The sequence below is a fragment of the Sebastes umbrosus genome, chromosome 12 (genome assembly GCF_015220745.1).
Source record: "Sebastes umbrosus isolate fSebUmb1 chromosome 12, fSebUmb1.pri, whole genome shotgun sequence".
Taxonomy (NCBI): domain Eukaryota; kingdom Metazoa; phylum Chordata; class Actinopteri; order Perciformes; family Sebastidae; genus Sebastes; species Sebastes umbrosus.
In genome coordinates, this window is record NC_051280.1 from 30,096,879 (window position 1) to 30,115,699 (window position 18,821).

The window sequence follows — 18,821 nt, forward strand, 5'->3', positions numbered from 1 at the left end:
TCACGGGATTTGAAAAATGGAGGTTATTAACACAGTCCGGTGTGTTATTTATCAAACCGAGGTTCTGGTCTGGTACAAATTGAGCTTTTAATATTCATTAGCTCATAAAGAGAGAGAGAGATAAAGAGCGTATGTGACAGAAATGGATCGCATCGGATTATACTTTTTTTTCCCTCCGATATCCTATCCAGTAATTTCAGCCAGTATTGGACCGATACCGAGTACCGGTTTGGCACATCCCTACGTTTTTACAACGATGCGATGCTATGCGATTTCAATGGTTCCGATACAATTCAAGGACGATATTTGGCTCATCTAGAGCGTTATGATACGATACAATTCAATGATTTGAAATCGATACAGTAACTTTTTTTGCCAAAAATTCAGTCAGTGTGACTGTGAAATAAATATCTGATACTGGACAGAGCAGGTCAGGATTCCTCAAAGCTTTTCTTGTAAGGGAATCAGGGATAAATTAATTATGGATATAAACAAGTAAACGCAACAATTAATGGCAAATACATACAGCTTTTATTTGAAAGTAATAAAAAGTGCAACTTCAGTACCTGCTGATTCAGTTCTCAAGATACCAGGCAGTGCAATATTTAACACTAAATAAAATAAACCAACTTCTATTGAAGTTACATGAACTGTGGTTTAACCTGCTGCTTCTGTTCTCATTTTCAATATAAACAGTAGAGCAATAATACAGAGATCAACCGCTGATAGTGATCAAACAGTTTGGGATAGAATCATTCCTATACAAAAACTGTTTAAATAATCTGCTGATAGTAATCAAGTAGTCCACCTACAGTGTTCATTTGGGATCTTTTCTTACATGAAAACATCTGGAAAAACATCTTAAAACTATGTTAGACTAACGTTAGTTGAATTTCTGTTTTGTTTTTTACTTTACTCCTGTGATAATTTGCCTTGTGGACTGTCTGCTCGCCGGCTGGATACGTGAGGCTGATGCTGCGTTCACATAAAGTAGATATCATGACGGGGAAAGAAACAGTAATTTTCTCTGAATGAAAAAACAACAGCGCACGGGGAAAGCACCTGTGGGTGAAGCCGCCCTCGTCAAGTGGATTGATAGCACCTGAAAGACCGGTGCCCGCCTCCCTCCATGCCGCTACTGGGTGAGAGAGGAGGAGTCCAGTGCGCCGTCCATCTGCATGCACGCCATGGATGCGTGCTCGCGCGGCAGAGGGTGGAGCTGGCAAGCTGCCGCATGTCTGCAGAGTGAACCGGAGTAACGTTTAACATTTCTTTACTAACAAAAAGTGCTAAAAAAAACTTTCATATAACATTTGTCGTCCTTAAATACAAGGTGCAAATCCTTAGTATCGATAAAATAGATTTTTGCCTTTCAAATCTATTTTATATCGATCAACTTGCCGAGTACCTATCGATGTTGTTGGATCGTAGGAATATAAATCGATACATCGATGTAGATGAATCGTTAAAACCCCTACTATTTATTACAGTATATGAGATACTGTTAATCATATAATTATCATATTTTGTCTCTTCTTAGCACACATGTGAGGTCACTTGTAAACTTGTAAGATCTGGCCCAAACAGTGCAGGTATAGTGCTGTTGTTGTCCAGTGAGAGTGGGAATCAGTGGAAGGACTCTAATGGAGTTATTGACAGCTGACTGCTTCCTTGGTTTGGGGTTTGGTAGACAGCTGCTGCTGCTCTGTCACTGTTTCTTTTGTGTCTATTTATAAACCTGCGTTCTGCCTTCATATCTCCCTATCTATCCTCTCACATACAATATTGATGTCTGGGACTATTTCAGCCTTACATAAGGCAAGGACATGCTCACTTTTTTTTTACCATGAAGGCGTGTGTACGGCGGGCAAAATGGAAAAATGGCCTGTCATCCCTGTGTCTATGTGGAAGCTTCCATGTGTGTGTGTGCAGACTCTGTCCGACGGTCCTGCTGCATGGTCATCATTCAGACAGAGAAACTGTGTACATGTGAGACAGAGAAAGCATTCTTGTAACCATCTTTTGTCAGTGAATGAAATCTGGAATCCAAACACACACACACACACACACACACACACACACACACACACACACACACACATGCACACACACACACGCACACACACAAGATGCATTGACCTGGTTTTGTCCTTGAGAAACGCGGCGGTGAGATTGAATCAAAGTGAATACTATAAATTGAGATAACCGTCTGGGGACAGACGTGTGTTGTGGTTGGCTGTCTACCACTGCAGACAGATAATCATGTTGCAGTGTGTGTTGGTTGTAAAGCATTTGGGTTGGGGTGGGGGGGTTGTTGAGTTTCTAGCCTTGCTCGTTGGCTCCATCAGGTGTCTGCTGGGAGAACTGCAGCTCTGACCACAAAACTACTGCAGCTGCAGCTCATCACAGTCAAATGGCTCCTGGTGGCTAAGAAAAGTAACTGAGCAGCATTCGACAGACTTCCTCCTGGATTAGGAATGTTCTCTGATCTCTATCTAGTGTTTGGCAATGCACATGTAATGTAAATATTTGCTTTTCTTTTTGTGTTTGTTCCTGTGAAGAAAAGGTAGCTGTGGTGGATTAAAAATCACATATCTGTGGTGATTTTATAGGCCAAACTGAGTTATCATAAATCAATAAAAATTATCAATAGTTGCAGCCCTACTGCTGAATATTGTTGAATATATAAATAAGCGTAGTATAGGTGATTGAAGTGGGATGAGGGGGGATGCCATCCCCCTTTTTAGCAAAATGACAAAAATGCATGCACCTTGTTAAAGGTGCTAAATCCGATACCAAGAACATTAACATAGCAGCAAACAACTATTGTCTATGTAAAGACATAGAGGAGAAATATCTACCTGAGCAGAGAATGAAGTCTCTCTCCCTCTGTGTGTGTTGTAATCAAAGCTTCTCCGCGCTTTCTTGACTTAGCCGGGCCAGCTGCTAACACTGTTTGCTCTTTCGCCCTTGTTTTCACTGTTAGCACCGTTAGCTGTGAGCAGCCGGCTCACCGTCGCCATGTTGAGAGCCGTTGAGAGGCAATAAAAATGCTCCCAATCCACCTATAACCTCCCATCTCCTAGTAGCAGAGATAGTGCAGGGACAAAGGGGTTGTTTAGTTGAATATGTTAGTCTAGTCTGCCTGACTCATTGATCCTTTATCTGACTGAGGTTTGTGCAAGTTAGAATACATGGCCCCGACCATGGCTCTGAAATATCAGTCAGTTAGAATCTACGGCCCCGACCATGGCTCTGTAATATCAGTAAGTTAGAATCTACGGCCCCGACCATGGCTCTGAAATATCAGTAAGTTAGAATCTATGGCCCCAACCATGGCTCTGAAATATCAGTCAGTTAGAATCTACGGCCCCGACCATGGCTCTGTAATATCAGTAAGTTAGAATCTACGGCCCCGACCATGGCTCTGAAATATCAGTAAGTTAGAATCTGTGGCCCCAACCTTGGCTCTGAAATATCAGTCAGTTAGAATCTACGGCCCCGACCATGGCTCTGAATTATCAGTAAGTTAGAATCTATGGCCCCGACCATGGCTCTGAAATATCGGTAAGTCAGAATATGTGGCCCCGACCATTGCTCTGAAATATCAGTCAGTTAGAATCTATGGCCCCGACCATGACTCTGAAATATCAGTAAGTTAGAATCTACGACCCCGACCATGGCTATGAAATATCAGTAAGTTAGAATCTATGGCCCCGACCATGGATCTGAAATATCAGCAAGTTAGAATCTACGGCCCCGACCATGGCTCTGAAATATCAGTGAGTTAGAATCTACGGCCCCGACCATGGCTCTGAAATATCAGCAAGTTAGAATCTACGGCCCCGACCATGGCTCTGAAATATCAGTGAGTTAGAATCTACGGCCCCGACCATGGCTCTGAAATATCAGTGAGTTAGAATCTATGGCCCCGACCATGGCTCTGAAATATCAGTAGGTTAGAATCTACGGCCCCGACCATGGCTCTGAAATATCAGTAAGTTAGAATCTACGGCCCCGACCATGGCTCTGAAATATCAGTAAGTTAGAATCTGTGGCCCCAACCTTGGCTCTGTAATATCAGTAAGTTAGAATCTACGGCCCCGACCATGGCTCTGAATTATCAGTAAGTTAGAATCTATGGCCCCGACCATGGCTCTGAAATATCGGTAAGTCAGAATATGTGGCCCCGACCATTGCTCTGAAATATCAGTCAGTTAGAATCTACGGCCCCGACCATGACTCTGAAATATCAGTAAGTTAGAATCTACGACCCCGACCATGGCTATGAAATATCAGTAAGTTAGAATCTATGGCCCCGACCATGGATCTGAAATATCAGCAAGTTAGAATCTACGGCCCCGACCATGGCTCTGAAATATCAGTGAGTTAGAATCTACGGCCCCGACCATGGCTCTGAAATATCAGCAAGTTAGAATCTACGGCCCCGACCATGGCTCTGAAATATCAGTGAGTTAGAATCTACGGCCCCGACCATGGCTCTGAAATATCAGTGAGTTAGAATCTATGGCCCCGACCATGGCTCTGAAATATCAGTAGGTTAGAATCTACGGCCCCGACCATGGCTCTGAAATATCAGTAAGTTAGAATCTACGGCCCTGACCATGGTTCTGAAATATCAGTAAGTTAGAATCTACGGCCCCGACCATGGCTCTGAAATATCAGTGAGTTAGAATCTATGGCCCTGACCATGGCTCTGAAATATCAGTAGGTTAGAATCTACGGCCCCGACCATGGCTCTGAAATATCAGTAAATTAGAATCTATGGCCCCGACCATGGCTCTGAAATATCAGTTAGTTAGAATCTACGGCCCTGACCATGGTTCTGAAATATCAGTAAGTTAGAATCTACGGCCCTGACCATGGTTCTGAAATATCAGTAAGTTAGAATCTACGGCCCTGACCATGGTTCTGAAATATCAGTAAGTTAGAATCTACGGCCCTGACCACGGCTTGCAGCCTAACTGTGCTGTGTGTTGATGAATCCATGTAGCTGTCCGTGGTGCTGAAGTAGCAGACTAATTTGTAACTGCGACTTTTTCTTCGAGTCCCTCCCTTCTGTCAGTTTTGTCTTGTATCTATAATATTCTCTAAACTATATAGCTATTAACAAATGGCCTACTGAGTAAATTAGACGATAGAGCTAGACTAATAAATGTGTAATTGCTAGTAGTGCTCTATGTGATGTTTTACAGCCCTCTGTAGAGATGGACCAAACAGTTTTTAATTGGTTGAATCAATAATGACATAATTTTTCAATTGAGGTGATTTGTTCCTTTAAGGTGCATGACATCTATCTGGGACTGTGGGAGATCAGCCTCTCATCACATTATTCTCTCTTTAGATATCAGGCTGCTCATTCGTCATGAAGGCTCATTTAATTTCCCCGCATGTGATGGATCTATATAAGGTTCTCCCTGCGTGACGTCGGTGCACGGCGGGTTAATGAAATCCTATTTTACAGTCTCTTTTAAGCTGGGAATTTTCCCCACGAGTGAGCCTGACACGAGCACCGCCAACTGCAGGATCTCATTACAGGACACCTTAATGGCTGCGAAGGTTGACATCTGTATCCATCTAGTCCTTTCAGCTCTTTATTGTGTATTTATAGGGATTTTTTTTCCCCTGTTTGCTTTTGCCAGAATGCCTGAAACTTCTTCTTCCTGCTTTCCTGCCAAATCTTACTCACTGACACGTAACATAAATTGCAATGTAGAAGCCAGAAGAAAAAAAGATATCCTCTTTTTTTTTTGTTTGAAGTAATTATGTAGGTCTTATAACTGATGTTTGTATTTGGGCCTTTTTAAGCAGTTTCAGACCACAGAGAGATTAAAGTGATGGAACTGGGCCAGTTGAAAGTTTTGGGAAATTATTTTGTCCTCCTTTTCTCCCTCCTTTCACCCCACTCTCTATCTTCTCTCTCCACTCCATCTCTCTATTCATTTCATTATAACATTCCCTACTTCCACCTTGTTTTTCCCCCTTTCCTCCTCTTCCTCCACCTGTTGCCGTTCACCATATCTCATCTTCATCTATTCCCGGATTCCTCCGTCTTCCTCATGTCCCTCCTATCTGTCCACCCCTCCCACATCTCCCTGCTTCTTCCCCTCTCTCTTTGCCCTTTTCCTCTTCTCTCTCCTCCACCCCTCTCGTTTTTCCCCTCCCTCCATCCTCCATCCTCCATCCTCCATCCTCCATCTCTTTGCCCTTTCCGTCTCCTCCATCCACGTCACGTCTTCCCCTCTCGTGCCCAGACTCCCCGTGTCGCTGCGGCACCGTAATAATCACTGCATTGGAGATTGGGGGGGGGGGGGGGGGGGTGCGTTGTCAGGGAGACATGGGAGGCGGTTACCGTGGAAACAAAGAGACTCTGCGAGTGAGAGATGGAGGGATAGGGAAGGGGTGGACTGGGTGTGACAGTCAGTGAGGTCGAAGAGTAAAAATAGAAACGCTCTGACAAGATCCTCCACCCTCCTTCTCTTCCTCCCCACACCTCCACCACCCCCCATCCTTCTCTCTCTCTCTCTCTGCCCAGTGCCATAGGCAACCAGCTGTAGCATCCTCTCTCTCTCTCTCTCTCTCTGTTTCCTCCATCTTCAGCTGATGTTCAACAATCTGTGACCTTCAAAAAGGAGGAACTAACCGCGACCTCTGTGATTGTTGCCTGAGCGGAAAGAGCCCCCGAGAGTATCAGAATTAATTTTACCTGTCTGCTGCTTGTTTCTAAAATATATGACTTGTTATTGTTATTCTCCTGCTGTCGAACTTCATTTGTCTTCCTCTGTTTGTCTCCCACAGAGTGTCTCTGTGGTCGAGCTTGTTAGTTGCCAAAGTTTGAGTTTTAGAGATTTTTTTGCAGTTTCACTTGGAGAGCCTTATTTAACAACCTCACATTTATAATCATTTAAGTTTTCAGATATGATTTGCACCGGACTTTTTAAAGCTTTCCTGGGCAAAATACAGCCATCTTCCATTAGCATACTAATGAAAAGAAGTACTACTGCATCTGAAAAGGACAGGCGAAAGCTTGAGCAAGGGAAATATATGAGGTACCATATCTACTGGTGGACCTACAGACAATTTGGAAACATTTTCTCAGCTTAAGTCAATTTTGCATATTACTATTGTGTATAATATGACCAAATAGCTCAACTATAAACAGTAATATAAAGAAATGCAAAGAGATCAAAACAATAGCAGTCAAATAGTATTGGAGCACTAATGAGAACAAGAGACACAACTCAAATCGGAGCCAAATGGGCAGCTACAACGCCAAACTGCTGTAGAGAAGGAGACATGTGTTTGAGTTAATCCCCTTAAACCCCGCGATCCCGACTGACTTTACTGTCTTTCAGAGGCTCTAGCAAGTTCAGTTTTAGGGCACGGATATCATATTAAACTAGAAAACGTAAGGAATCCATTGGTACCAACCATGTCATGCTACCATGTCGGGAAGGAGGCTAAATAACACTCTAAAGTTGGGCTAAATTTTGGCGAGGAAAAACTGGCATGGTCATTTTCAAAGGGGTCCCTTGACCTCTGAACTCCAGATATGTGAATGTAAATGGGTTCTATGTGTACCCACGAGTCTCCCCTTTACAGACATGCCCACTTTATGATAATCACATGCAGTTTTGGGCAAAAACCATGCAGTATTAATGTGTTATTTTCACCTATTCTAAAATTATGTATTTGAATATTTCTGCATACTGGGGTCCCTAAACAGTCTTGGAATTACATAAATTGGGTATCACTGTAAAGCTGAGACTCTTGTGGATCCAATGAGCCCAACTGTATTCATGTGTGATGATGTTAGTCCCCATAGGAGACATTTCATTGTAGTGAGACCATTTTTTTTTTTTAAACTTGACCTTATTGTATAAAATGACCTGTGGTGACCTCTAGGATAATCACAGCCTCGTGAAACTTTACAGCCACAAACTAGAGACTTAGAGCATTCAGAGGATGGATGGCTTTCCTAGCTAGATTGACAATAAGGGGGTTTCTGAGCAGTTTGCACAACAGAAGTGCTCGCCATCCAATCGCCAAAAAAATGCAATTCTTGCAGAAATGTCCAAATGTCAAAAGTTTCTTTTTCTATGGTGTTCCTCAAGGGATCCTTTTGAAAATGGCCATGCCAGTTTTTTCCTCGCCAAAATTTAGCACAACTTTGGAGCGTTATTTTGCCTCCTTCTCGACAAGCTAGTATGATGTGGTTGGTACCAATGGATTAACTTTTCTACTTTCATATGATGCCATTATCTTCACTGTAGCTTTAAAACTGAGTCCGCTACAACCTAGCAAGATGCGTTTATACGTTTAAGAAATTAGTTGCATTAAAACAAATTTGCATTGATGCGTTATTATCGCGTTAACTTTAACAGCCCTAGTTAAAAATTGTCGTAATTCAGTCAAAGATGATACGTACACATATTTTTAGATTCAGAGTGACTTACACTCTCTGAGGACATCTTTATCTCTGATGTCCGTCACAAATAATCGTCCATAAATCCACTTAGAAATGAAAGATAAAGATGCTCCTTATAACTCCTGAACTTACCTGAGAATCATCAAGTTTTTAAGTTGTCTTCAGTGTCGTAGTAATCCAGTGTCTGTACATCCACTTTCTACACTGCAAAATGGAACCGCTATTGGCTAATTTTGCATACTTTTAGTGATGCTGATTTAATTGAACATAAATAAAGCTAACTCCAGGCCAGGCCTAAACAGTAACACTACATCCTCAACAGGATGAAAAACCCACTTACGGGGTTATTCAACGAGCAAAATGCAAAACCTAAATCGAACCAATCTATAGTTGTACATCTGCAGGGTTTTCTGGAACATCGTGTGAAGTGAAAGTTGCGCTAGCTGAGCAAACATTTCCATAGCTAAAGGTCACTGCACAGACATGACATTTCAACAAAAAGCTAATGTACTTATCGGGAGCTTCAACAGCTAGATTCTTTCTATCTGATTTGATCGTTATCACGTGAAAGTGATCACAGTTTGTGAAGGAGTGAAGTGGAGACAGGCGGGTCAGTCCTCTGTGTCTTCCAGTCTTGCTCTTGTCTCATCTCTAAAATGCCAGAACCTCAGCTTGTCAAATCTACACATTTCTCCGCTTTAACCCGAGAACCCGTTTGAATGTTAACACAAGCCAGAGCCAAACTTTAAACAGAAGCATTTATTGCATAATGCCCACCCCTTTCTGAGCCTATTGAAAACTGAACAACAGTCTTCCTCTTCCTCTCTCCCTCTGTGGTTACAGTAGACAAATTGTTTATGGAAGGATTATGTAATAATACTCATTCATTTTCAGTCATGCTTGACAAGCTGCTCTTGTTATTTTGGCACAGGCCTCGGGTGTGTTGGGGGGTGAAGTGGGTTCGGTGCGGGAGACAGTCAGCTGTCGTGTGCGGTAAAGAACTTCAGATAGGTGTCGGTGTTCTTCATCAGCCGTTTGTTTGAAATAGTGTTTCGGAGGCAGGGTCGAGACCCTGAGCTGCCTCGCTGACGGCTGATTCCCAGAGGTGCCCAGGTCGCTCTAGATATTTACCACATGGCTCTTTTTTTCCCTTCTAAGAGTACTGAACACTTTATGTTATGTCATCACTTTTAACATTGTGATGCCTCCAAGATCCCAGTCTTGGTTCAAGAGTTTAACACTCTTTTAGCTTTTTGACGGTGTAAAACTTAAAGAACAGCTGCCTGTTGCACCAGCTTTACGTAAGTCTTCTCTTAAGCCAGGGTGTAAAAGTCCACACTAAACGTTGAACGTCACTAACGTGTTGAAACTAGGGCTTTCAATCAATTAAAATATTTAATCTCACATTTTTTATCTGATCAAAATGTACCCTAAAGGGAGTTTTGTCAATAATTTAATACTCTTATCAACATGGGAGTGGGCACATATGCTTGTTTTATGCAAATGTATGTATATGTTTATTACAGGAAATCAATTAACAACACAAAACAATGACAAATATTGTCCAGAAACCCTCACAGGTACTGAATTTAGCATAAAACAATATGCTCCAATCATAACATGGCAAACTGCAGCCCAACAGGCAACAACAGCTGTCAGTGTGTCAGTGTGCTGACTTGACTATGACTTGCCCCCAAACTGCATGTGATTATCATAAAGTGGGCATGTCTGTAAAGGGGAGACTCGTGGGTACCCATAGAACCCATTTATATTCACATATCTTGAGGTCAGAGGTCAAGGGACCCCTTTGAAAATGGACATGCCAGTTTTTCCTCGCTAAAATTTTGCACAAGTTTGGAGCGTTATTTAACCTCTTTCAAGACAAGCTAGTATGACATGGTTAGTACCAAGCCCGCTACACCCTCTGAAAGATTGATTGCGTTAATGCGTTGAAGAAATTAGTGGCGATAAAACTCTGACAGCCCTAATTTTCATAAATGTCACCCATGCAACAGAGTGGCGCATTGATGTGTTTTTAATTAGCTGTTAGGTGAACGATTGGTCAGACCTCTTTGAAAATGGCCATGCCAGTTTTTCCTCGCCAAAATGTAGCGCAAGTTTGGAGCATTATTTAGCATCCATTGCATCAAGCTAGTGTGACATGATTGGTAACAGTGGATTCCTTATGTTTTGTAGTTTCTTATGATATCAGTATCTTCACTCTAGCTTTAAAACTTAGTCTGCTGCAACCGCAAGTTGCGGTAAATCGTTAAGGAAATTAGTGGCGTTAAAATGAATTTGCTCTTTGACAGCCCAAAACAGAATACTACCATACTTATTAAAGAGTTACTAGTTATTATATTTTGGTAATGTTTGTAGACACAGAGTGAAATCATCAGATAGTTTCAGGTCTGATCAGAAACAAAATGCAGATTTTTCATTTATAAGTCAAACTGTTCACTTCTTTTTAATTCTGTTTTATTCCAAACATTGATCCAAAATACAGACCATATATATTTATGAGATAGGGACTGATGGATGAGGTAAGGTAGAGTGTACCAAGCCTTTATTTTACCACATGTAAACATGCACATTGTGTAAGAGCATTATCCCCTTTAAAACATGACCTTTGGGAAAGGTCGCTCAATGCTTTAAGCAACCAGAAGTATCTTCAGTTCCAGCAGAAACTCTGTCAAGAGAGAATACTGAATTCCAGATGGTTGCACTCCTTGAAGCCAATTTATGCTCTCTGCTTCGAACATGGAGTTGATGATATGAGTGCTGCACACAACCTCATTAGGTCTCTCTGGAAAACAGCATCGGCTAAATGCCCAGAATGTAGCTGTAAATAAGTAGATGTGGTGTAATAGTTTATTTGCTCCTGCACACAATTTCTCTGTGAAGTCCAGAAAGTCAGCGCTCCGCAAAAAAAAACGTGGAGATAGGAGAGGCTGTGTGGCCGTCAGAAAAGGGTTTAATCCTCTTTGCAAAGCTGTAGTACAAATCCTGAGAGGAGTGGAGTGGGATATTGCACCATTCTTGAAGGCTCCACTTCTTTTTAGGATGGAGGAGGTAGAAATCAGCTCACCATAGCTTCCTATGTATATTGAATGAGGTGGCCAAGGGAAGCGTTTGGACTTTGTCCCTAATTTAATTAGTGGTGTGTTATAGGGGCATCATTACCATAGGGGCACCATCATACAGCCATTATGACCATCATACAGCCATTCAGAGCAATCAAACCTAATGAATCGCAGCAGATGACTCTTCATACCATCATAGATCATGTGTAACAGTTGGCAATGCACACAGTTAGTTGCAGGCCAGAGTAGAGCTATGGTCGGACCCGATTCTACTGTTATCAGGCCATTAAATAGGCATTATCAGTCGCTATAAGCACCATAGATTTGGGTCATTAGGGGCCTACTACACCTACTATGTTGTAAAAGTGAAAGTGAAAGTTAAAAGCAACACGTTCTAACATGTAAAACTGAATGAAACGTCATGTTTTGAACACAAACAAAAAGACTTCTTTAGGTTTAGGCAATAAAACTACAACTTCTTTAGATTTAAGAAAAAAACTACAACTTCTGTAGGTTTAGGGAATAAAACTACAAAATTGTTTAGATTTAAGCAAAAAACTACAACTTCTTTAGGTTTAGGCAAAAAAACTACAACTTCTTCAGGTTTAAGAAAAAAAACTACAACTTCTTTAGGTTTAAGCAAAAAAACTACAACTTCTTCAGGTTTAAGCAAAAAAACTACAACTTCTTCAGGTTTAAGCAAAAAAACTACAACTTCTTTAGGTTTAAGCAAAAAACTACAACTTCTTTAGGTTTAGACACAAAACTACAACTTCATTAGGTTTAGGTAACAAAACTACAACTTCTTTAGGTTTTGGCAACAAAACTACAACTTCTTTAGGTTTAGGTAACAAAACTACAACTTCTTTAGGTTTAGGCACAAAACTACAACTTCTTTAGGTTTAGGGAGAAAAAACACTTTGTTAGGTTTAGGGAAAAAGCTTGTGTTTTTGGTTAAAATAACTGTCATAATTACTACAGTCGCTAGAGGTCATTGTTGTGTAGTTTTATACCTTCTTCGTGATCTACCATGTGAATAGATGATAAAACCTACTAGTCGTTGTAGTAGGCCCCTACTGACCAACATCTATGGAGCTTATAGCGACTGAAAACGCCTATTTAATAGCCTGACAACAGTCTAATCGGCTGTATGGTCGGACCCGAAAAATCAGACCCAACCCTACATGAACCCACATAGTTTCTGTCCAAGTCCGACCCGAGCCCGAACCATGGCAGCAGTATATATATGTATATTTGTCATTGTTTGGTGTTAGTTATTGATTTCCAATAATAAATATATACATACATTTGCATAAAGGAATCATATTTGTCCACTCCCATGTTGAATAGAGTATTAAATACTTGACAAATCTCCCTTTAAGGTACATATTGAACAGATAAAAAATGTGCGATTCATTAATGATTGACGGTCCTATTTTATATTCTTCAGAGGCACGATCGGTCCATTTTGTGTGGTAGAAGAGTCAAATGACGCACCAAACACCCCTTTTCATAAGAACACGCGCCAAGCCTGACAAATTATCTGGTTTAACAAAGACAGTTGATAACCACCGTCGTGATACCCATTATCTCTCACTGACGCTTTGTCAAGCCTGCTTATGCAAAGAAAGAATATGTATATAAAAAAATATGTAAAGTGATCTTAGCTAACTTTGTGCCACATGCGTATAGTTATTAGTGAATACGCTAAAGGTCTGCAGCTGCTTCCACCGTTCAATCAGAGGAGATTTTGTCAGTCCACACAACAAAACAAAATTAAATATAATCATTTCATCCAGGCTATACAGCCAGCTGAAAGCCATTCAAGTTGATTATGAAAACCCACAAACTGCTAATTACAACACAGCTTCTATAGCTGACACACATCGCTACGTGGCAATCAAGCTAACGTGATTCAACTTTGAGAGCTGTTTTGTTGTGACTTTTCCATATCACATCAGGAATCGAGCAGTAACACATGCATAAAATATTGGTTGAGATTTGGTTTTGAACAGTTAATATATTTTCTTGCAAAGTATAGTAAACTACAGCTCAAATTTAACCCGTTAGTTCTCATTATTCTTTGTCAACACCTTGCACTGCGAGCCTCGGCATCTTTCCAGCAGGCTAAGCTTTTCACCAAAAGATGGAACAAATCCCCGATGCAGGATGCTTACCTCTGTTCAAGAGCTTACATAGTCAGCAGTCAGTGTTAATCTGCACTTAATATCATAAAGAACTCGCCTCTTTCTTTTATCCAATATGTGCAGAAAAGATGTCTGTAACTGGGGCTGGGTTTCAGTACTCGATATAACCCAGTACCAAGTAGTATCGAAACTCCTCCAGTCAAACGATACCTGCAATCGATCCTTTTTGTACCTAGATACCCAGCCCTATCTGTAACTCCTATCAAAAAAATCATGTGCCTCCGGTGTCCTCCAGTGCTCCTAATAGCATCTGCAAGCTTTCACAGACCGGAGGAAAACAACCAATCAGAGCCGAGCTGGAGCCTTGCCGTCTCGGAGCAGCTGTCAATCACTCGCAAACTCCGATCAAACGGATCAACGTCGCTGATCAAATATGAATCAGTTTCTGTTACTGTAATGCCTATTTCTTACCTCAAATGTTTTCAGAAACATCTTGTAGTGTACTGTTTAGCTGTAAAATGAGAACGTTTGTCATCCGTCAGCCATGTTGAGATCAGTTGAGGAAATACAAAGCACCGCCCACCAGCCGGAGCACACTTTCTCATTTTGATTGATGATTGATATTGATTCATATTTAATCAGCACTCCCTAGTTTGATCATTTGTTCGCAAATGATTGACAGCTGCCTCCATTTAATGAACAGCCAATAGGAACACGCTCTCTCTCTGAAATGACCTGTGATTGGCAGATTTTTTAAAGCCTGAAAACAGAGCCATGAGGAGGTGCAGAAGTCTAGTTATCTCTCAGAACACTTGAATTACAATATGCTGAAAGGTTTTTATGGAATTGTTTCCCAATGATGCCAAAATTATTCTGCCTGCTGCCACTTTAAAGCAACTCTGAAACTTTGAAAAGTTACAGATTTGTCAAATCAAATATACCTATATTTAATCAAATTAATTGATAAATGATAATTATGGAAAGCGGGTAAAAGTAGGAGCTTTGCGAAGTGAAAATGTGAAACGCTCAAAATCATTTTCAGTGAAGACCAAATTAATCAAGATGAGAGCACAAGGTTCAGGGCACACAGTATCATCTAATGACGTCAATGTGGTAAATTACAGCCTCGAAAAATATACCTTTTGGACTCTTTTTCTTTCTTCTGCGGCCAGTCATGGGCTGATTTAAGAAGAAGAAGAAGAAGAAGAAGAAGAAGAAGAAGACAAAGTCTAATCAGAGTCGAGTCAGGATGATTACAGTCTTCAGTGATGTCTCACTAATCTCTCCTTGTGTCTCTCACTCTGCATCAACATGTGAACAGTGGCTGTCATATGGCGGCTGAGTAACTGTGACAGCCATTGATCTGTTTGTGTGCATGTTTGCCTCTATACATGTGTGTGTGTGTGTATGCGCCATCATGTGTCTTCATGTGTGTATGCATGTGCACGTTTGTCGCTAGGGGCGAGATGCTGAAATTGTGCACCAGCGAATGAGGGAATATTCCTGGCTGTCATGTGACTGTGTGATGTCAGAGAGAGAGAGAGAAAGAAAACAGAGATACAGAGAGAGAGAGAGAGAGAGAGAGAGAGAGAGAGAGAGAGCAAGGTGCAATTTAGCCCCACAGCTGATCCGTGCAGTGTTCAGAGAGAAGCCGAGACGACCAGACGCACACACACACTCTCACTCTCACACGCACTCTCTTTTTGCCTTGCCTGTAAACACAGATGCACTTCACACACATCAGCACAGTTACACACATAACTCCGAGGCATCAGCCTTAAAAAAGAAAGGATGCATTGCTTCATCTACTTTGCAAGCTCATAACACTTTGGATACTGAGGACATTTCTGCCTCCTGGACAAGAGTAAAACGACACTTAACTGGGGACAGAAACGTGCAGGAGAACAGCGGGAAAAACTGAAGACGAAGAGAAAGAAGACAAAGAAGGAGTAAATAAGAGAGAAAAGAAGAGACAAGACAACAAGACCGGGAGAATGTCCTTCCTGTCTGGCTCGACCTGGCAGCAGCCTGGCATTATTAGTGGTAGCGGCGGGTACGGACAACCTTCCAGTGGGCATCAACAACAGCAGCAGCAGCAGCAGCAGCAACAGCAACACAAACCTCCCGCTGCCCTCTCTGGTGCCAACATCCCTGCGGTCCTGGCCTCCTCTCCGTTGTCGCCCTCCAGCCTGGCCTCAGAGCGGCGCAATGACTGGCACTGCCAAGGCCAGATGGCACCGGGAGGGCAGGTTGCCGCTGCAACGCAGGGGGGGTCCAAAATAACTTTGACGGAAGACGAGGCAAAATTAGGGCGAGGCAGGACCGAGGGGACGCTGTCTGGGATGGCGGCCGAAGCGCCGGGAACGCAGAGCTTCCTGATGCCGGCGCTGAAGATAGAGGATGAGGGGTCTGGAGGGGGGAGGCCGAGGGAGGACGGACATTGGGTGGGAGGTGCAGGGGGGTCATTAGGGAGTGCAGGACAAAGCCCTAGCAGCCCACTGTCTTCACGCTCTTCCCCTTCCTCTTCAATACCTTCCCCTTCTATCTCACCTGGGAGATCCTTCCCGAATTCTGCGCCAGACCATAAACCCACATCAAACTTTGGACACAATAATCTGCAACAAAACCGTACAGGTGGCAAAGATGGCTTCGACATCCAGGGATCTCAAGCGTCTGCCCAGGGCCAGGGTTTGCTTCCTCCTCCGAAACAGGCTTCAGGGTCAGGGGAGAGAAACACATTGAACCCTTGCTTCACTGGAAGTACCAGATCAAGTCCTGGAAATAAAGAGGATGAGAAGGAATCTGTTACGTCCTCCACATCTGGAGGCCTACTCGGAAATCTGAGAGAAGATTCAGCTGCAGTTCCAACTAATCAAACGCTCAAGCCATCTTTAGGAAAGCAAAGTGTTGATGTACAACCTACTGGTTCTGCTCCTTCTGCTGCCGACCTAACAGGAAGTAAAGATGGTGCCACCGCAGGGCCTAGAACAGGCCTATCTCCACCCTCAGCCAACTTAAGCCATACTGAAAAAGGGAGGACGGGGTCATGTACTCCACCTGGCGTAACAGGCCTGTTACGAGATGTAAGTTGTGTTGAGGATGGGAGAGCGGGATCATGTGGTACTTTGAGCAGAGAGACAAAAACCAGTAGTGAACTGCCACAGCGGACGGCAGTGAGACGGGCAATGTCTGATTGTTCGCACCTGTCCGTTCCCATGGTAATGGCTGGAACGTACCCCACCAGCATGGGAGGCTCGCCAACGATGATACCCAACGTACCGAATTTTGCCCTGATGGGATCAGCGTGCCCGCCCAGGGCGCCCTACCCACATGTGGCTGTCCGACGCTCGCTCACGGTCACGGGCGGCACAGAAGCTGCAGCTGCATTGGTGACGATGATGTCATCCCCGTTAATGACGTCCGCCGTATTGCCATCGTCCCCACCACCTAGGAGGCATCATGGGAGCTCTGAGACCAATTTCTTACTTCCTGTTCCACTCCCTGCAGGAACGTCCGTTAACAGCACCCAAGATAATAAACCGAACATAACGGGTAAGAGTTTCTCCTTGTGAGCGTATGTGTCTGTTGGGATGAGGTCTGGTTTGTACGTGGGCTGCACAGTGGTGCAGTGGTTAGCACTGTCGCAGCTAGAGGGTCACAGGTTTGAATCCCTTCTGTGTCGAGTTTGCATTTTCTCCGGGTTTCTCTGGGTTCTGTGGCTTCCTCCCACAGTCCAAAGATATGCAGGTTAGGTTAATTGTTGACTCTAAATTGCCCGGGTTGTCTGTCTCTGTCAGCCCTGTGATAGTCTGGTGACCTGTCCAGGGTGGACCCCACCCAGACTATGTGACATCATCGGACGGAAAGGGTGATGCAAGTTGAATAGTAATGAGTAGTAGTGATAGTAATGATTATCTTCTATATCTGCCAGCTGTGATTGGTTGTTTCTTGTCACAAGACTCGGGGAACGGCTTGGTTAGAGCAAAACTAAACAAAACAACAAGACTTCTATGCAATCATGAATGTCAGTAATTCTGTTTACGGTCCTTCCATTTACTGAGATATAGAACATTGATCATGTCATGAGAAACAGAGGGTTTGCAGCCAAAATGGCTGCTAAATGAGTGCTACTGAAAAGGGGAGGATCTAGACTTATACTGTACGTAAGCTTGCTTGATGTTGTCTTCACTATCAACAATCTCCACCAGCATCAGAAACTTGTAGGAACAGCCTAAGCTAACACCATAACCCCTTTACTTGCAGCTGTAAATCAAGCTTTGAAGGAACAGTGTGTGACGTAAGATAGATCCTAAACACTGACCCTTTAAATTCCAGCCACTTACACGCGGATCAAACGGAAGAATTTAAAGTAGTGACTTGTATTTTTGTAATTCATACAGTTACGATAATACAGAAATGTCACAGCTCCAACAGATTGGACCAGCTTTAATGTTACTCTGTCTTCATCTTCATGAGGGGGGTTGATTACGCCACTAAGCTCATGAGTGCCTGCAGTTCTTTCTTTGTCCTTCCTGCCGCTGCATTTCACTTGAGCACATCCATGGCATTACAGCTCAGTTGCGTTTGGCTCGGTTGTTGGCTTTGCCTTCTTTTCCATTCCAACATTAGCTATGTCTGAATGTCAATAGGAGGCTGCCACACTGCTGGTTGCCACTTTGGTAGAAAGCACATGCACTATGCATGCAACATGCTGTGGCTTGGTGCGGCTAGTGGCACTGAATGTTCTTTATGTGCCTCCTTTCAGTCTTGATAGAGGCCACTTCCACTGCTGCCCTCCACCATTATCCACCTGTGGATTTCCATCCTGTTTTGTCTTTGGCAGACTTGCATTGATTCTCCCTGATCTGACTTTTACTAGCTTTGAATTCCACTTAACAGGAAATCATACAAAACAGAGCCTTGCTGCAAAAAAGGTTCTGTTAACAGTGTGTAGTCTGTGTAGCTTTTCAGTCACAGTAGCAAATCAACTGGTTAACATACCATGCTAGTGGTTACTCAAATTAATGGCTGTTGCATCATGTCAACACGTGGAGTATTGGTCAGAGTAATGAAGTTATATGAGGTGCATCGTTACTATACCTTGAGGTCACATCCACCATCTGAAGCCCCTTTAAATTTGAT

The 18,821-nt window shown here is 42.8% G+C and overlaps 1 protein-coding gene and 2 long non-coding RNA genes across 6 annotated transcripts in view; 2 read left to right on the forward strand and 1 right to left on the reverse strand.

The window, feature by feature from the left end:
• Positions 1–18,821, forward strand: part of map4l (microtubule associated protein 4 like) — a 93,468-nt gene that overhangs the window by 49,740 nt on the left and 24,907 nt on the right. Inside the window, exon 1 of one of the 4 annotated variants that reach the window (XM_037786773.1) lies at positions 15,053–17,231. The exons of the other annotated variants lie outside the window; for them this stretch is intronic. Within the exon in view, the coding sequence (XP_037642701.1) occupies positions 15,674–17,231 (1,558 nt within the window). The 5' untranslated portion in view covers positions 15,053–15,673. Of the gene's footprint in view, positions 1–15,052; positions 17,232–18,821 lie in introns of those variants that run through there. 4 annotated transcript variants of the gene reach the window in all.
• On the forward strand, positions 4,215–4,895 carry LOC119498191. Its single transcript, XR_005209076.1, has 2 exons — positions 4,215–4,259; positions 4,733–4,895. It is a non-coding gene; the product is annotated as an uncharacterized LOC119498191 (long non-coding RNA).
• LOC119498190 lies at positions 10,413–12,199 on the reverse strand. Its single transcript, XR_005209075.1, has 3 exons — positions 11,967–12,199; positions 11,237–11,253; positions 10,413–10,424 (listed from the first exon to the last, which is right to left on the reverse strand). It is a non-coding gene; the product is annotated as an uncharacterized LOC119498190 (long non-coding RNA).